Consider the following 19,313-nt stretch of genomic DNA (forward strand, 5'->3'; position numbering starts at 1 on the left):
GAACATTTAGCAAACCACAAGGAGTTTTTGGGTATTTTACCCATATAGTAATGATAATGATAATGATATATATATAAATATATATATATTTATGAAATTTCAGATATTAAATTGCCTGCAATACTGACTAAGATGAAAGAAAGCTAAAAGAATAAAGAAGCGTTGCTGCATTAGACGTAACAGTCATGAATCATGACGGCCACTGCAATACCACAGACAAATCAACAAATCGCTAGAGGAATAATGCAGTTATAGATGAAGAAAAAGAAAAGATGATTCTGTAATATTGTCCGGAAACTGGGGCAGCATGGAAACCAATTTTGCTTATTCTCAAGTTTTTTCGATTGAATTGGACCTGGACTTATCTTCGATGAGTGGAGAGATCTAAGAGAATTATTGATTGGTCTTAAAGGGATTTGCAAGTCGATGGGGGAATTATATGTTGTTTAACACTTCCGTTTGAACACTTCTTTGTCTGAAAATGATATGAATTTGTACAGTCGATGTTATTCAACCATCTATCTAGTTGTTGTTTTTGGACTTTAGGCCTACAATATTGTACACCAGAAAAGAAAATTTCATTCCAAATAATCATGAAATACTTTTCTGTCTTCAATCAACCAATTCAGAACATTTCAATCGAATCTTAGAACTTTTCTGGTTCCCAAAACACAGGCTCTTTGTTGCTGCTAAGGTTGTCCACTTAAAAAGTTTATTCAGGTCATCGATCCTTTCCAACCACGTATCAACTTTGCACCAAAACACCCCCCCACAAAACAAAACAAAAAAAAAAACCTTTTAGCATCATCACTACCACTGTACTACCACCCATGTCAAAGGTAGGAGAAAATAATTCTGCATGGTCTTTGTCGGGAAAAACAGCTCTAGTTACCGGTGGAAGTCGAGGAATTGGCCGTGCAATTGTGGTGGAGCTAGCTCAACTTGGTGCCACAGTCCACACCTTTTCGAGAAAAGAAGCAGATCTGAATGAATGCTTGCAAGAATGGTCCTCCAAGGGATTCAAAGTGACTGGTTCAGTCTGCGATGCATCTTCAAGAGAGCAAAGAACACAGCTCATCGAAAAGGTCTCTTCCATCTTCAATGGGAAGCTCAACATCGTTGTAAACAACGTTGGAACAACCAAAATGAAGCCAGCTGAAGAGTTTACCTTGGAAGAATATGACATGATCATGTCTACAAATCTTGAATCTTCTTTCCACTTTTCCCAACTCGCTTATCCTCTCCTAAAAGCCACTGGGATTGGAAACATCGTCTTCATTTCTTCTATTGCTGGCTTGGTCAGTGTAGAAGGTGCATCTGTTTATGCAGCAACAAAAGGTGCAATGAATCAACTCACCAGGAATTTGGCTTGTGAATGGGCTAAAGATAACATTCGCGTAAATTGCCTTGCACCTGGGGCTATTAAAACCCCATTAACGGAATCTGTGCAGGATTATGATGAAAAATTGAAGAAAATGGATGCAAGAACCCCAATGAATCGAGCTGGAGAACCAGAAGAGGTTTCATCCCTCGTTGCTTTCCTTTGTCTGCCAGCCGCTTCCTACATAACCGGACAGGTTATAGCTGTCGATGGAGGACTGACTGCAAATGGAATCCAGTGGAATTAATCATTAAAGGCTCTATCTTGCTACTGATGCAATAGTTCACCAAGATCTAGTGTTTAATCTATACGTATTTTGTTGTAAAAGGAAGGTATGTGCTCGGTTTTTATAGTAAGAAATTGAGAATTGACTCGTATGAATTCTCAATTGGTCTACTCTGCACCACTGCTATATTGCACAAGTATGTAATTGTGACTATTCTAATAGTATCTCTAGCTAATTTGCCTATTGATTTATGGGTTAATTCTAGTACTATGTTGATTACTCTTCACACTTTTATCAAAAGGTAGCATCTAAACGGCGGAGTGCTTATCATGAAAAGCATACACTTGGAAGGGCAATTGCTGATCTCCCGGTCTGACTTCCACCTACAGAGATCATGGCAGCTGCATTGTTATTAGAGGTGGCAAAATGGGTGATTTGAGCGGGTTTGAGTTGGGTAAAATGAGTAATGGGTATAAGTGAATCAACCCATTTATATCTATTTAATTAGATGGGTATAAATGGGACTTAGATGGGTATAAATGGGTAAGTCAAAAAATGAGTTGGATAATCCAATTATTTTAATTTTTTAGAAGCTCATATAAATTCATTTTGTAAACTAAATTATCAATTTATACCATTTTACATCCATCATTAATTTTAACTATACAGGAGCTCTGTAATTACATTTACTCGTGCAAGTGGACAAACTTGTCTATTTGAACCTGCTTTCAAACAACTGTGCTATCTATGTGGGATGCCTTCATTGCAAATGAAGGTGCAAAGATCATGGCAGATCTTCAAAACCATCCTGCTATTATTGGAAGAAGGTTGTATGGTCCAGAATTACAACGGTAGCTGAAACATTCTTTTGGGACCGTTCCTGCAGGTTATTAATTGATACATGTATTTGTTTTGACGGCTATCAACGAGAAGCTTTGCCTTCTTCCTGTCAAAGCTTTTTTGCCAAACTGTTAAATTTCCAAGGTTGGTTTATTCATTTAACTAAATATTTTGCAGGCCGTATGGGTAAAAGTCTCGTTCTCTTTTGAGCGCATATCTTTGAAAGGTTTTGGTACATGGCCGGTGAGAAATGTTTTTCCGCTCTACAAGTGCCGATCATGGAGTTGCATTTATGTTATTCAGTCCTTTTCCCCATGCAGCGCCAATATCTATCATTTGATCCTGGGCATATTTGTAATTTACCACCGTACACGAGTACGAGTACGAGTACGAGTACTGTGATCTCTCCTAGTTTTAATAAATGCTTCCCTAATTGGTTGGTCGACATTTTGTAGATTGATTAAGGAATCTAGTCAGAAAAATTGGGAATGAAGCATAATGTATTAATTTAGATGACATTAGAATTTTATGATAAAGAAAATTACTAAAAAAAAGGATTTCTTTTTTTCTTCTTTTAAACTCATCTTTCACCTATAATTTGTAAAGTTTATGAAAACTATCATAATCTTTTCATTGCATCAAGGGAGATAAGTGTAATTTTACAAGGTCTCATGGGAGGTGACCACAATTGTTAGAAACCTCCACGGAGGTTTCTGAAATTATCATTATTTTGAAGATATGATTTGTTTCATTGTATTGGATGACACTGGATGACTATCGTCCACATTTTATTTGTTTAGGTAAGTTATCATCTCGGAGAAGATCCATTTGGACTGTTGATTGGTCCAGTTAGACTGTTGATTGGTCCGGCTAGCCGGGGCCCAATTTCCTACAAGTGTTGCGAATTTTATATACGTGAACTTCAATGGGCGCGTCTTCGGGCCGAGACATTGAGCTCAAATAAAAAATACCAGCTTAAGTTGGGAGTCTAAAATTGCTGCAGTGTGAAGTATTTTCAAATAACGACATAAAATTCAAGAAAAGTAACATTCATCCACTAAAAATATGTTGAAAGTCTTTAGTTCAACCAACATTACTAATTAAAGCACATATGATGTTTACCTTTCTTTTTCCACGATTGTTTTTTTTACAGTAAAAACTGAAATTTTGTGTCTTTTACGTTACATGAATTTCACCAACCATCCTCAAAATGATTATCAAAAAAGAAATAAATCAATTTTCTTAACAGCTTCCCAAGTGAAAAGCTTTAATTTGGGCACAGGTGATCCCAAGTCCCAACAAAGTATTGGAGTCTTGTCTGCCAGGACAATGGAGGAGTTAAAGCTACTTCTCCCCAACAATGGGAACAAATTCCTCTGCTTCTCCTAAAATAATATAGGACAATTTAATTAAAAAAAATAAAATCCAAGTTTGAAACCATAGATTCCAATTCTTAAGAGCCTAAGAATCAGCCACGGATTTAAGGGGGGGCTGGTGGGGGCTTAAGCCCCCCCCAAGCCGCCGGAAAACCCCCTATATATAGGGGATTGATTTCTGGCTCCGTCCCTGGGTGGAGTGATGAAATCTGCGGTCTATCTGCGTAACCATTTCTTCTTGTGGTTTGAAGCCCTCTGTGACTCTGAATTTGTTATCATCAAGCTGCAAAACTGCAAGCGAAGGAGGAGAGTCTTCCTGCTGGATTTGTTTCGTACGTATACTTCATGATCCGGTCGTGATGACCACTTATCATCGCCCGCATCGCTTACTTTATGAGAGGATAGCTATAATTATAAATTTGTTTTTTACATTGTTTGATGCTTCACACAAGAAATATAATGATCATAAAATTATTGCATATTACGTTATCTTTCCATCTAACATTGCATAAAGTAAAGTTGGCATATCAAAAGAACTCTTGAAGGCTTAACTTTGAATATTGTCAAGACTGATTTGCCCAACAAAATGGAAGACGAGTGGATGAATGACTGTCTGGTTGTATACATCGAGAAGGATATTTTTGTAACAATTGAAAATGAGCAAATATTGCAGCGTTTTCAACGGATGAAGACTCGCAGAATGCAATTGCCTCCTCTTCGTTATTCGAGTGCAACAACTACCAATACTTCAAGTGTTAATCAATAACAAATTTTTGGGTATGTATAATTATATGTTTTTATTATTTTTATAATTATTGATTCTAAATTTTACTTATTAAATATATTTATTTCGTCACAAAAAAAAATTTTAATACACTTCAGCCCCCTCAAAAATAAATTTCTGGCTCCGTCCCTGCTAAGAATGGATAGAATTTTTTAGTGTTATGACCATGGACGTATCAGCCCAAAAGCTATTCTTAGTATTGTCAGCCAAAGCTTTTATCTACCAAATTACCAAGCAAACAAGATGCAGAACATGCCCTACAGAAAATAGAATTAAATGGTACGGATATCGGCAAAACAGAGAAAACAAAGAACTTCAAATTTTTGCTGGAAAGTAAACATTTGCCTTGATAAGGTATATGGTCCACTCAGCTATTCTCCTATTCAAATCCATAGACAGTCATTCCTCCATCCACAGCGATAACTTGCCCAGTGATATAGGAAGCAGCCGGCAGACAAAGGAAAGCAACCAGGGAGGAGACTTCTTCTGGTTCTCCGGTTCGTCTCATAGGAGTTCTTGATTCTACCCTCTCCTCGTATTCTTTGTCACTCAATTTCTCTTCAACTAATGAGGTTCTAATATACCATGGCGCAACAGAATTAACCCGAATTTTATCTTTAGCCCACTCACAAGCCAGATTTTTGGTGAGTTGATTCATTGCACCTTTTGTCATTGAATAAACAGATAAATGGTGAACATGTACCAGGCCTGCGACTGAGGACATGAACACGATGTTCCCAATCCCAGATGCTTTCAGAAGCGGATAAGCGAGTTGAGAGAAATGATAACCAGAATCAAGATTTGTAGACATAATCATATTATACTCTTCAGCAGTGAACGCTTCAGCTTGCCTGAATACACCTGTTCCAACATTGTTGACGAGGATATTGAGCTTCCCATTGAAGATGGAAGAGACCTCTCCGATGAGCTGAGTTCTTTGCTCTCTTGAAGATGCATCACAGACCGAACCGGTGACTTTGAATCCCTTGGAGGACCACTCTTGCAACCGTTCATTCAGTTCTGATTCTTTTCTTGAAAAAGTGTGCACTTTTGCTCCCAGTCCGGCTAGTTCCTCCACGATTGCACACCCTATTCCTCGAGTTCCACCGGTGACCAGAGCTGTCATTCCAGATAGAGACCATCTTGAACTAATTTTTCCTACGGTACTTTCCATGATTGATGGTGGGATGAGCCTCAAGATGTCAAATGCCTGATCTTGATATAGAGATTTTTGGCAAATGACTTGTTAAGATAATGCAACATCCCATTTTATCGAGAAGGGTTAGGTTATGTGATAAGATGTGATGAACTGTAATAGAAAGTTATCGACTCATGGGTTCAAGACTTTCCACTTAAAAAAAAAGGAAAAATCATTCAAAACGTTCATATTTTTTTGTGAATTGACTTTTTTCGTTCCTCACATTTAAAAGTATAATTTTATATCCCTTACAAATTCACATTGATCAAATTTGCTCCTTATCTAGGTTTCTGACTAGTTTTTAGTTGGAATCCATCACGTGTCTTACATGTGATAATTTTTTAAGAGTAAAATTGTCAAATCAAATTTTACATAATTCGATTCATAGTCCCTCACATTTCATAAAATGAATTTTTTTCTTCCCTCACATTTTTCAAAATGAATTTTTTCATCTCTCATTGATCATGTGTATGAATAGGTGATGCAAGTTCTGATCCGTGGCAAGTTCTGATCTTATTGTTTCTTTGGCATATTGTCGTATTATTCTCTTTGGCTATTCTGATCAACAAAATTTGTTAAATTGTCAAAAGTTCTGATCCGTGTCTCTTTGGAGTATTATTCTCGTTCGTCGGTTCCACGGATCAGAACTTGCATCACCTATCGACAATTGGTCCAAAGAAACAAAGGTCCTTTTCACGGAATGAACGTGAGAATGGTTGGCTGCTGAATCACGTTCATATCCAAAGTTTGACTTGCTCGTGTTTATCACTTCATTTTTAACACAATAATCTGAACGTGACATGTGGAAAATTAGTGCTGAATGTCTCACATTTGCCAGTAATTAATAGAGGTCATTTTTAAGTCGTAAGGTGCCATAGCTGAAGAAAAGATTGATAAAATTGCCGAGCTGAGTGTGAGTGAAATTTGTTTGTGATTTTGAGACTTAACTAGAATAATTTACAGTTTAGTAGTATCTTGCTTTGAGTGTCATGATACAAGACTCTTGGAGTTTTCACCATTGTTTAATAGTAATTGGTGTTATTTAAGTTGTCTATCACTTCATTTGTCTTCTTTAATTACCAGTAATTTAATACGATAGTGATTTTAGATCCATCACGATCTTAAATGGCTAAGGTCCTTTTCTCTTTTCATAATGTCTCAAAGGATTTTGTCAATTAGTGTCGAGTTCATTTGGACCCGCATGTTAATTTATGTAACTTGTAAATTGTGATCATGCATGTATTTGGGTGAACTCGAGCACGGTCGTCAATGACAATCGATGTAATACTTTTGACCATAATATTCATATGAATAGTACACTTTTGGTGTAAGTATGCACAAGTAGTTAAGATATAGTTGTAACCATGCATTTAAAAATCAATACTAAGATCAAGTCAACCCATTCTAACTAGATCTCCAATCAACTACTCCCTCTCTGTATTAATATGTTTGTCGCTTTTCATGAATCCAACATTTTAAAAATAGTGTTTTGATTATAATGTTTGTAAATTTTTTTTTAATTTTACCTCCCAAATTTCAAAATTTTAAATTTGAATATGAAATGTGTATGAATAGAGGAATGGGCAACAATGACAATAGGCTAAAAATGATTCTGACTTATGTAACACGACAAACATTTTAAAACATTTCAAATGTAAAACATGACCAATATTTTGGTAATTTTTTTTTTCAGAAATAATAACAATTGTGTTAGGAATTAGTAGATATCGATACCTTATTATATCAAATAGATAAATTCAGTCAAAGACAGCTAATTAACACTTTATTTTATTTAATTGTCAATCAAAGTTATATGTATCAAAGCAAGGTTGTATAAGACAATATTCTAGTCAAATTGGAGCAATTAACCTACTTTGACTAGTTAATACGCAGCAAAAATATGCAATAGCTCATGATTCCAACCTATTCTTAATCATCCGACAAAGGGCGACTAGTCCTTTTCTAAGATGACAGAAGACCAATCATATACATTCTTTTGCTAGAAGGAAGGGGCAAGTCCAATAACTCGGCAAGAAACCATTTTTCTTTCTTTGGGGCCAAAGACAGTAAGAAACTGTGGTTGAAATAAGACATGTACCACCAAGCACTGGAAGAGAGAGAGAGAGAGAGAGAGAGAGAGAAGAACTGTACATAACAAATATCTAGCCTTCGACCCCATAGACTTAAACTAGGGATAATTGCAGAAACCTCCCTTCAGGTTTGTAATAGTTGCATTCACCTCCCTCGAGATTTTAAAAATAGCACTAACATCCCCTGAACTTAAGTTTTTTGATAGCAAATTCAGCCTATATCAGAGAAAATGCCATTAAAAAAATCTTTTGAGAAATAAGATAATAATTTTGTTCCATTTGTTATCTTTTAGTCTCTTGTAAGGCTGTATTAGTAAAAGAATGAAAAACATTAAAAAATGAAAACAATTAGTGAAACACTTAGGGTGCAGTAGCAACAACTAGAAGAAACAATGAATATACGTTCAGAAATTTGAGATTCTAAAGCATATAAAATGTACAAACAACTCCAAAAACTCTCATTTACTAAAGAAACTTTTTGAATTAAATTGAGATGACAATGGATTACTTACCTATTATCTCCTGATTGCCGTAAATTTTTAACAAAAAAAATCCTTAGATTTTGCCTTGATTTCTGCTTTCTTTCTCCTTTTGTTTCATGAATACTTAAGACAAAGTAAGATCAACCAAAACCACTAGAACTTATTCTTTTATGGAACTTTTTTTGGAGGTTTCTTTCCCCTACATTTTTCTTGCTTCTATGCTTCTCTTCTACGCAAATAATATATAACTTGGACTGTCCTCTCAAGTGCTGTCAATCACAAAATAATGCCACATCGGAGCATCAATTTGCATCATTTTGTAAGTACACTTACAATGTTTAATCAGATAAGAAATAACCATTAATCTTGTTTAATTAGTTACCCTGAACTTGTTAATTGCCCTAATTTTTTTTTGCCCCAAATTTGTTTACAAACAACCTTAAACTCTAAGGGTATGTAAGTAAATTCACCCTATCTTGCGTTAGCTATAGACCCCAAATTCATGCTAGAGGAGGTAAGTGCTATTTTCAAAATCTCTAAAGAGATAAGTGCAACTGTTTAAAACCTGAGGGGAGGTTTCTGCAATTATCCCCTTAAACTATAGGCTGGACCTTTGCCTGCGATGAGATACTTGCACTGTTGCACACCACTGATTGTCATTAGGTTTCAAACTTAGCATAAAGGGCTGGGGTATTCAGCATTTTTGGATTATTATCATTTTACCCCCTTAACGTTCGGTACTACCGTTAATTTCTCCCTTAACGTTACCTTTAAATCACTTTACCCCCAAGATTAACGGTCAAACTTGATGGAGTTTGCTAATTAAAGTAAAAATACATGTTTAGCCCTTAAAATTATTATCACTTTACCTCCCATAAACTATAGTTTCATTATCAATTTACCCCTAGAGTTATTTTTTAGGCAATTTATCCTACCATTAAACCAACTTAGTAAGTTAAAAAAACTTTAGAAGAAAGTACCCTACTCTTTGTATAATAAAAATAATAAAAAATTTAGAGTGGCTCTTCTCCTTTTTAGTATTAAGAAAAAGGTCAAAGTATTAATCTCTTTCTTGTTGGCAATCTTATTAATATTGAAAAAAATACAAATATGGGGAGGGGGAAGGGGAGGGGGAGAGAGAGAGAGAGAGAGAGAGAGAGACGAGAGACGAGAGAGAGAGAGAGAGAGAGTTCAATTCATTTTTTAAACAAATATAAATAAAAAAGAATTAAATACTTTTATTATTTTAAAATTATTTCATTTTTCTGTTTATTACTAAATTTCAATTCTAATCTCAACAACTTTAAAGTAATACGATAATATTAGACTTTTCTTTATTTTCTTTCTTTGCAAAATCTAATTTTTTGTTTTCTTCTTTCTTATCTCTTTTTCTTTTCCTAGTATTAATAAGTGTGAAAAAAGAAATTTAGAAAATTCGTTTATTTTTATGTTTTTGGATCTCTTAAAGTGAAAAAAAAAGGAAGGATAACAATTCCAACTGTTTTATTTTTAATTATATATAAAAAGGGTAAATATATTTAAAAAATTTTTACCATACTAGTTAGATTAATGATGAGATAAAATGTCTAAAAAATAATGTTAGTAATTAAAGCAATTGTATCACTATTAAATGTAATAAAGCCCGATTACCAAGTTAGATAAAATTGCGAATGCCGAGGCGCGATAAAATGTACACTAAACTATTTGAATATTTGCCGGGTTTTTTGGTCACTAAACTATTTCAAAGTGCCGGTTTTGGTCACTAAACTTTTTTATTAGCGCGAAATGTCACTGAACTAGTAAATCTGTACCGTTTTGGTCACTCCGTGTATTTGTGCCGTCAGGAGAGACGGAAATCAACTTTTTGAGGGGCAAATTCGTCTGCACAGTCTTTTCCTTGAAACTCTCCACCATAAATCACTCTCAAATGTCAGACAACTCGTAAGTTCAATTAGGAAGTGCAAACCCTTATCCTGTAATAGATTTCTTCTGCAAATATGGAGTAGGAGGGACAATATACGAAGTTGCAATTTGCTGGGAATGTGTTGAAGCTTCATTGGAGGAATACCTAAGAAAAGAACTCCGACTTGCAATTTGCTGGGAATGTGTTGAAGCTTCATGAGAGGAAAAGGCAAGGAAACAACTCCGACCTGCTCTTGTGGCAGTAAAACCAATTTGAAGACTTCATGGACTGATAGGAACCCGGCAAGGAGATATGTTGAATGTGCTAATGGCAAGGTAAGTGTGTGAAGATATAGGAAATTCGTTAAATTAGGTTAATGTTTAATTGTTTAGACATTTATCGGCTAAAAAGAATTTGGATAATTTTTTTGTAGGTTGATGGCTGTGGTTATTGGAATTGGTATGATGAAGAAATGTGTGAGCGTTCGAAACAAGTCATACCCGGTCTTTTAAGAAGAATAAATAGGGTGGAAACCGAGAATGAAACTTTGCGGCAACAAATTCTCAAGTTGCAAAAGAAAGCTGAGAAAATGGAGGATAAAGTAAAAAATCTGAAGGAGAAGCTTGGAAGAAAGAAAGTGAAAAAAATGGTCATTGTTCTTTTTGTTATGGCCTGGACAATTGTCAATGCATCAATGTGGATTTGGGGGCCTAACAAGGGACAGAAGTTTGGAAGGCTGCAAATTGATGGCTACTAGAGTATTGTTGTACTTCAAATCCTAAACCAGTGTTGCTCAATGTTTTAATACACAGCTCGTTTTTGTTGAGATTGTAGTGTTTTTATTACACCTCATTTTGGTTGGTGTTGTTTACACCATGGATGTTTGAAATTGTAATTTATGAATAAAAGACTGAAGTATTAGTTCCAACATATGGGTGGTGCAAAAGAAAAGTAGCTCACAAATGCAGAAAACATAAAGCCAAATACAACAAAAGAGATAATTATCATTATCATTCCAAACAGCTGCTTTACAAAAGAGATAATTGTCACTGTCATTCCAAACAACTGCCAACAAAGTTAGCCATGTTTCACATATAAATAATCTGGAATTGTCCTAGACATAGAATACATCCAAACAAAAGCTATGCAAACAAGTCCTTTAATCTGATCTTCCACTTCTACTTCTACTGCTCCTTGATGTTCCAGCCCATCTACCAATCTTGAATGGAGGCTCTTTGCCCAAGTACTCATAGTTGGTGTTGATGCTTATCTTGTCAATTTCAGACAGCTTTCTCTTTGAATGGAGAGACTGTTTGTTGGCCGTTGTAGTAGACTGGTCGGTATCATTGACAGGCCTAACTCTCCTCACCTGTACACAAGTACAATAAATATTAACAATAGCTATTTACCATAGTGAAATTAAAAATAAAATTAGAAATAAATTTTTGCACCTACAGGTGTCTTAGTCTTTCTAATCTGCTGCTTTTTCGTACTACTAGTGGCAGCTTGTGCATTACGTTCAGCATGTGAACCAGTGTCATTATGGGAAGTAGTTTGCTCTTCAGCTCCATGTGGCTGAGAATTGACACAACTTGAAGAATATCCTTGAACTTCCACATGAGCAAAATCAGGCTCCTGAGAATTAGCTCCATGTGTTGTGCTTGAGCCATTGTTGGTGCCTTTTGACTTTCTAGCATGTTTAGGAGCTGGAGCAGGTTGACTGCAGCCTTCACCTCCATTATTTTCTGGAACACTTTTGCAGGTAGCAGCATTGTGGCCTGCCTGACCACATCTTCTACAGTGCATGATCACATGCTTTTTTATTTTTTGCACATTATTCGTTCCCACATGAACACCACTTCTATTTTCAGAACTACCTTTTCTTCTTGCTTTCTTGGGCCTACCAGGTTGGACACATGCAAGTGGAGGATCTAATATGGGAATATCACTCTGAGGCCATAGAGACTTTCCACTAATTGGATATAGTACATTCTCATATATTTGAAAGAATAGATCTCTACTATAACACTGATCGGCATAATCATTTGGGTTCCTACCAATTTTTAAAATGGCAGAAATTGCATGGCAGCAGGGGAGCCCACTAATTTGCCACAACCTGCATGTACAGGTTCTGTCTCTTAAGTACACAGCAAATTGTTCCCCCTTAGGTAGAGCTGTAAACGAACCGAATCGAACCGAGTATCTCATGTTTGAGCTCTGTTCGTTAAGCAGTTCGAACAACGTTCGTGTTCGTTCGTTAATTTTCGAACTCCAAACCTGTGTTCGTGTTCTGTTCGTTAAGTAAAATTCGTGTTCGAGTTCGAGTTCGAGTTCGACTCATTTAACATAAACGAGCCGTTCGCGAACATGTTCGAAATGCTCGAATCCAAATTATTTTATGCCTTAAATATGCCATGCAAATTATTAATCATTCTAAAAAATAATTAAAGCACTAAGTGACTAAATTCTATTATTCATTAACTATATAACTAACATTAACATAAAAATAACAAATAAAACAAAGAAATTTGCCCTCCAAATATAAAAGTCCAGCCATAAAATTAACTCTAAAATTTGTTAAATGATAATTATGTCTATGTTCGCGAACGTTCGTTAAAACTCGCGAACATGTTCGTGTTCGCGAACGTTCGTGTTCGCGAACGTTCGTTTAGCATGTTCGCGAACGTTCGTTAAAACTCGCGAACATGTTCGTGTTCGCTCGATTATTAATCGAACAAAAAAATTCGTTCGAACTCGGTTCGTTTAAAATTTCGAACGAGCCTTTCACGAACACGAACGAGCCGAAACGAACCGAACTACCGAACAGCTCGGTTCGTTTAACAGCTCTACCCTTAGGTCCCCTAACCTGATATCCCCGCTTCCCATTTGATATTGGCTTCCACTTTCTAGAAAACTTTTCCCTCTCCTCAATCAAAGCCTTTATTGCTGGTCCCACAGGACCACTACATTTTCTCATCCAATATACCCTATTTGATATCCTTTCCATTATGAATTGTCTAATCCACTCAACCATCCCAATCACTGGCAACTCTCTAGCATTTAATATATGAGAATTAAATGTCTTGATAAATTATTAACCAGCATGTCAGATTTCACGTGAAGTGGAAAAAAAGCCTTACACCAGTGATGAGGTGGTGCAGCTCTCTTGACCCACGCGTGAGTTTGCTGGTCATATGCTCTAAGCTCTTCCAAAGCTGCCTCATAGAACTCCACTGTTGATGCTGCTGCAATGCTCCAGAATTTTTCTTTAAGCACTTCACCAGGGTGCTTTTTCTTGAAATTTCTGTACATATGCTGTACACAATATCTATGGCCAGCTTCTGGTAATAACTCCAGCAGTGCACTATCAAGACCCTATAAAAGAGTTCTAAGTTTAGTCACTTGCAAAAATTATCCTATACAATACATGCTATAAGTATAAAGAACAGTACTCCTAACCTTCTGTTGGTCTGAAATAAAAGTGTATTCACTGCTAGTTGCTGGTATTTCTAGATCACCAATCAGTAAACTCAAAAACCAAAGCCATTGTTCCCGAGCCTCCTTCTCAACAACTGCCCAAGCTAATGGCCACCAACCACTATTTGGATCTGCCCCAATAGCAATCAACAACTGCCCTGGATATGCCCCCTTAGTGTGACAGCCATCAAGAGCAATAAGGGGCCTACATCCCTCTCTAAATCCCTTTTTCATTGGTCCCAAACAGCAGTAAAATCTCATGAATCTGGGATTACTTTCAGGATCAGCTCTTGGTGAATACTTGATGTCTATGGTGGTGTCAGGGTGAGTTTTTTGTAGTTCTGCTGCGTACCTCCCAACATCAATATACTGCTGAGATGCTGACCCTTTGATAGCAGCCTTAGCCATTGCAAGTGCTTTGTAACCTTTGTTTCTTGTGATCTCGCAACTATATTGCTCATCTATACTCTGTAACAATTGCCTAACAGGCATGTTCATGTTGGATCTAACAGACTCTTCAAACTTGTCTGCTACCCAATTGGATGTCATGTTTTTGTTTCTCCAAGCATGGCTGCAATTGGTGTGGACATCGTAAATTGTTTTAACTACAAAGTTTTCAGTACCCAAAGCAGGAACGTGGCTAGCATAAATGTACCACTTACACGGATCTGCACATTTAGCTCTTATTCTTGTTTTGTCACTTGTATACATGTATACAGGTCTTCCACTTATAATTGCATAATTTCTGAGAGCATCTCTGAACTGTTTTTTGGTTCCAAATTTTTGCCCAACATGAAAATGGGGATCTGTTCCATCTCTGCTAGCATTGAAACTAGTGTATCTCACAGGAACATCTTCATCTTCTGAATCTGGATCACTATTTAATTCCCCTTCCACAATATCATCCAATAGTGGGTTGTGTTCCGCTCTGTTTTCACATGCTTCAGCTTCAGTTTCAGGACCAGCTTCTGTTTCAGCTTCAGTTGCTGCACCTTCTCTATTTTCACATGCTTCAGCTTCAGTTGCTGCCCCAGTTTCTGTTACAGGTTCAGTTGCTGCACCTTCATTTGTTGCACCTTCACCTACTGCACCTCCATTTGATGCACCTTGACCTGCTGCCCCTCCATTTGATGCACCTTCAGTTGCAGCACCATTATTTGATACACCTTCATTTGCTACACCTCCTTTTCTAACTCTTTTTGTAGCACCACAAACGACCTCCGACGTACGAGATTTTCTCCTATCTCTGTTTCTTCTATTCCTGGAACTGTCATTGTCCCTCCTATTCTGACTTGATGGAGTTGGGTCATTATCAACTTGGCTATGCATTTGTGGCTCGGACTCCTGTGTATTGTTGTTGGCCTGTTCACATCTCCTAGAAGAATTTTGGTATGCATCTTCATCTTCACCAGCATGGTCATGTGTCCACTCTAAAGCTGCAGCTGATCTACTAGCTTGGACTCCTTTTCGTTGTCTATGAGGTTTTGCTGCCTGTTGTGTAAGAATTTCACCATCATCCAAGATCTCCTCTATTATCACTGAACTCTTTGTCTGTGATAACTGTTCCAATTCCTTTTTCTTCTGCAACTCATATATTTCCTCAACTGTTAAATGATGACAGTATACTTCCATCAACTTGTACTCATTAACCCAACCACAGAATTGCATAATGTCTTCATCCGTTTGAAGTTCCATCAGTCCATGGTTCAAATCCCCTCTAGGGTCAATGTAATAATATAACATAGTATCGTTGTGCCCACACTTTTCCACCATTTTATTTATTTCATGAATCGACATAAAATCAGCATGGCAAAGATCGAAATAATCAATCTCTCCACCCACATAACTCTTGTATTTCTCTCCCTCAATTTTACCACCGTGGTGGAGTTTAATCGAAAATGCAGGTATATCAGGAACTGCAACAACAACGACAAAGGCAAACAACATGATTCTTGTTAATCACCATTTTTTATTGTTATACATGCTGTTCTTCTTATAAAAATACTTAACCCCCATTTGTTAATTAATCCGAATCAGACAACTGCATTTTGAAAAGTTTATTTTTTTCATTAAATTACAAGATAGAGGGTTCTTGTAGGACCCCTTGCAACCCACTTATACGACAAAAAGCGAAGTCAATCGTTCTTATGTCATTTTCTAAACAACTGGATCACTTCAGCAAACCCTAAACCCAATAAAAACTCTCACTAAATACTTCTTTATACTCAAAACACAAACAACACCATTAATCAAGCAAAATGTGTACGGATTGTAATATTTCTTACCGTATAATGTGTACGGATCAATGAATTCATCCCTTTGCCTTTTCACCCATTTCGCTGTCATCGATGACCGATTCTTCACTGCTAATCTTCGTCTTTTGCCGGTTCTTTGAATCTTGTCACTGATTACTGTGAGAAGAATGGATCAATTTTGATACTTTTCACTGTCATTGTCCACATTCCCAAAAATTTTACCAACATTCCAAAGCCCCACAGTTAAACCTTTCACTTACCAGATGAAACTCTTCCCACTAAGGCTGTGCAGACGAATTTGCCCCTCAAAAAGTTGATTTCCGTCTCTCCTGACGGCACAAATACACGGAGTGACCAAAACGGTACATATTTACAAGTTCAGTGACATTTCGCGCTAATAAAAAAGTTTAGTGACCAGAACCGGCACTTTGAAATAGTTTAGTGACATTTCGCGCAATTCGCTCTAAAAATTATTATTATAATATAAATGTTATATTATATATATATATGAAACATGGATTTAAAATTGAAATAAGAATTCCGAATTTCGATTTCGATTTCAATTTCAAATTGTGAATTTGAAATCGAAATTTCCAATTTGAAAAATCTCATTACCGAATTCGACCCAATTTCATCTAATTCGAAAATCGGATAGTCTGATTTCCATTCCAATTTACCGAATTCGGTTGATAAATCGAAATTTTTTTATTTTGCACACTCCTACTTGATCTCCATAAACATCACATCTTTGGTGGGTTAATAGGAAAGAGGGTGACTGAGGAAAGTATTCGACAAAAAGAGAACGGGAAGGAAGGGAAGGCAGTGGTGGCCGTGGCAAGGAGGGAGAAGGTAGAGGACGGGTTAAGAAATTAATTAAAAATACCTTTAAAAAGCTTTAAATTAAATAATGCCCCAAATGCTAATGATTGTTTTAATTTACTTGGTTTGATTACAATTCACACCTAAAGTTCCCGAAACATCCTTATTTAACTGTTAACTTAGAAATCCAATTGCTTTTAGATGGTGGTGCCGCCACAAAGTAACTTAATTGAATTCAAAAATTAAATTAAGGAACAAATTGGTCAAAAATAAAAGTTATGGACTAAATCGACTCTAGAAAAAGTTTAGGGACGAAATTGGCCATTTTCCCATATTGGTGCCACAATTGCTCTTTTTATTTTTTGATTTTTCCTTTTTTAAATAGTCCTGACAAATTTGGGCAATAATTGCTAAGATCTACTATTAGTGAAAAAGAATTAAATTTCGGGATAATTAGGGATGTTTCTCAAACTAGTATCACTTACCGTCCCTAAATTTTAAAAAAAAAAAATCACTAACATTCTCAACTTTTAACTTTTTGTAATTTTATCAATTCATTTCAAAATATAAGTAAGCTTCAAAGAGTCATCTTGGAAAAGAGAAGATAAATTTCATTTCAAAATTGACCTTTTCTTTTGGCCTGTTAATGAGCATGGCGAACCCATTTTAATCCCTAACTTGTAAGAACTTGGCAAATGTGGTTCTTTAATGGAAAGCACAATTTGAGATGGCAAATACAGGCGTATGCTCATGCAGTCCCCCACATAGGTCGTAGAACCAATATGCATAGGGCTAAAATGGAGTATGTGCATTTCGAAACCTCCAAATACCCGATAAATTTCATTTTACTTTTTTTAATAAACCTTTCTCACTTTACTTATAAAAAAGTCTATACTTCTCTTTATTCCTCATGCAATAATTTTTCAAGGGATAATTGTAGAAACCTCCCCTGAGGTTTCTGATAATTGCACTGACCTCCCCTGTGATTTGAAAAATTGCACTGACCTCCCCTGAACTTACTAATCCTTTGCAAATTCAGTCCAAACGATTAAATATTGTTTTAAGGAGTGAAATTAGAATTTTGTACCAGATTTGCCATTTGTGCTACATGTCTAATGAATAACAAAGTACTACAAATCAATTAACAATTAATAAACTTTAAGGGGTATAGTTTATGGGCAAATACGCATTACACATTTAAAATACCGGCCCTTTATGGGTATTTTACTTTCAAACATTTAATTTATGATAAATATATCAATGTTTGTAAATAAAATTCCAAAAGTGTTACAGTAATAAATATTAAAAAAAAAAGAAATGACCCATAAAGTATTAATTCTTTATGGCTTTCATCCATTAGATTAGTAAAGTATTGGCTCTTTATGGGCATTTTATTTTGAATCATTTAATTTATGTTAAATACATAAATATTTATAACTAAGATCGAAAAAGTGTTACATTAATATTTTTACGGAAGGGAAACTGGTAGATTTGTATTTACTCTCAAATATTTAATTTTTGTTAAATACAAAACCTACCAGTTTCTCTTTTGTAAAAATATTAATGTAACACTTTTTCAATTTTAGTTACAAACATTTATGTATTTAATATAAATTAAATGATTTAGAATAAAATGCCCATAAAAAGCCAATACTTTACTCATCTAATGGATGAAAGCCATAAAGAATTAATACTTTATGGGTCATTTCTTTTTTTAAAAAATAGTTAATTTATATTAAATAGATAACCTACCGATTTCCTTTTTGTAAGAGTATTACTGTAACACTTTTTGAATTTTACTTACAAACATTGATATATTTATCATAAATTAAATGTTTGAAAGTAAAATACCCATAAAGAGCATGTACTTTAAATAGGTAATGCGTATTTGCCCATAAACTACACCCCTTAAAGTTTATTAATTGTTAATTGATTTGTAGTACTTTGTCATTAATTGGACATGTAGCACAAAGGGCAAATCTGGTACAAAATTCTAATTTCACTCCCTAAAACAATATTTTAATCGTTTGGACTGAATTTGCAAAGGATTAGTAAGTTCAGGGGAGGCCAGTGCAATTTTTCAAACCACAGGGGAGGTCAGTGCAAGTGTCAGAAACCTCAGGGGAGGTTTCTGCAATTATCCCATTTATCAAAATAAATATTTTTTTGTCAAATTCCATTTCAGTCTTATCCTTGAATTATTGGACCCAAAAATTAATAAATATTTCAATTTGATCAACCAATATAAGGAAATCCAAATGGGTGCGTCCAATCACTAATTCAGAAAAAAAAAATTTACCCTTCTTTTTAGTATAAAACCAACTAGACTTATTTCTTTTTTTTTAAATTTTAGTCTTAATGTATTCTACTTTGTAGTACAATAGGGACAAGCTAGTATCTTCAAAAAAATTATCCACGTCAGCAACAATGAAAAGGAAAAAAAGGGAAGAAGAAGAAAGGTAAAAGAAATTCATCACACTAA

The 19,313-nt window shown here is 35.6% G+C and overlaps 3 protein-coding genes across 3 annotated transcripts; 2 read left to right on the forward strand and 1 right to left on the reverse strand.

Moving 5' to 3' along the window:
• Positions 1-791: 791 nt before the first annotated feature.
• LOC113769590 (tropinone reductase homolog At5g06060-like) lies at positions 792-1,850 on the forward strand. Its single transcript, XM_027314092.1, has one exon. The coding sequence runs from the start codon at positions 831-833 to the stop codon at positions 1,626-1,628; it is 798 nt and encodes a 265-aa protein (XP_027169893.1). The 5' UTR covers positions 792-830; the 3' UTR covers positions 1,629-1,850.
• A 2,954-nt stretch (positions 1,851-4,804) lies between these two features.
• On the reverse strand, positions 4,805-5,913 carry LOC113769592 (tropinone reductase homolog At5g06060-like). Its single transcript, XM_027314094.1, has one exon. The coding sequence runs from the start codon at positions 5,779-5,781 to the stop codon at positions 4,987-4,989; it is 795 nt and encodes a 264-aa protein (XP_027169895.1). The 5' UTR covers positions 5,782-5,913; the 3' UTR covers positions 4,805-4,986.
• Positions 5,914-10,495: 4,582 nt separating this feature from the next.
• LOC113768939 (uncharacterized protein At4g04775-like) lies at positions 10,496-11,037 on the forward strand. The gene is made up of 2 exons (XM_027313439.1): positions 10,496-10,615; positions 10,714-11,037. The coding sequence occupies exons 1-2, from the start codon at positions 10,496-10,498 to the stop codon at positions 11,035-11,037; spliced, it is 444 nt and encodes a 147-aa protein (XP_027169240.1).
• Positions 11,038-19,313: the final 8,276 nt, after the last annotated feature.

This window comes from Coffea eugenioides, chromosome 4 (assembly GCF_003713205.1).
Source record: "Coffea eugenioides isolate CCC68of chromosome 4, Ceug_1.0, whole genome shotgun sequence".
Taxonomy (NCBI): domain Eukaryota; kingdom Viridiplantae; phylum Streptophyta; class Magnoliopsida; order Gentianales; family Rubiaceae; genus Coffea; species Coffea eugenioides.

Bases quoted from the DNA above. Each gene is read 5' to 3' on its own strand.
- LOC113768939 (XM_027313439.1), top strand. From the start codon at position 10,496: ATGAGAGGAAAAGGCAAGGAAACAACTCCGACCTGCTCTTGTGGCAGT. The intron at 10,616-10,713 runs GTAAGTGTGTGA...ATTTTTTTGTAG, and splicing joins TTGAATGTGCTAATGGCAAG to GTTGATGGCTGTGGTTATTG.
- LOC113769590 (XM_027314092.1), top strand. From the start codon at position 831: ATGTCAAAGGTAGGAGAAAATAATTCTGCATGGTCTTTGTCGGGAAAA.
- LOC113769592 (XM_027314094.1), bottom strand. From the start codon at position 5,781: ATGGAAAGTACCGTAGGAAAAATTAGTTCAAGATGGTCTCTATCTGGA.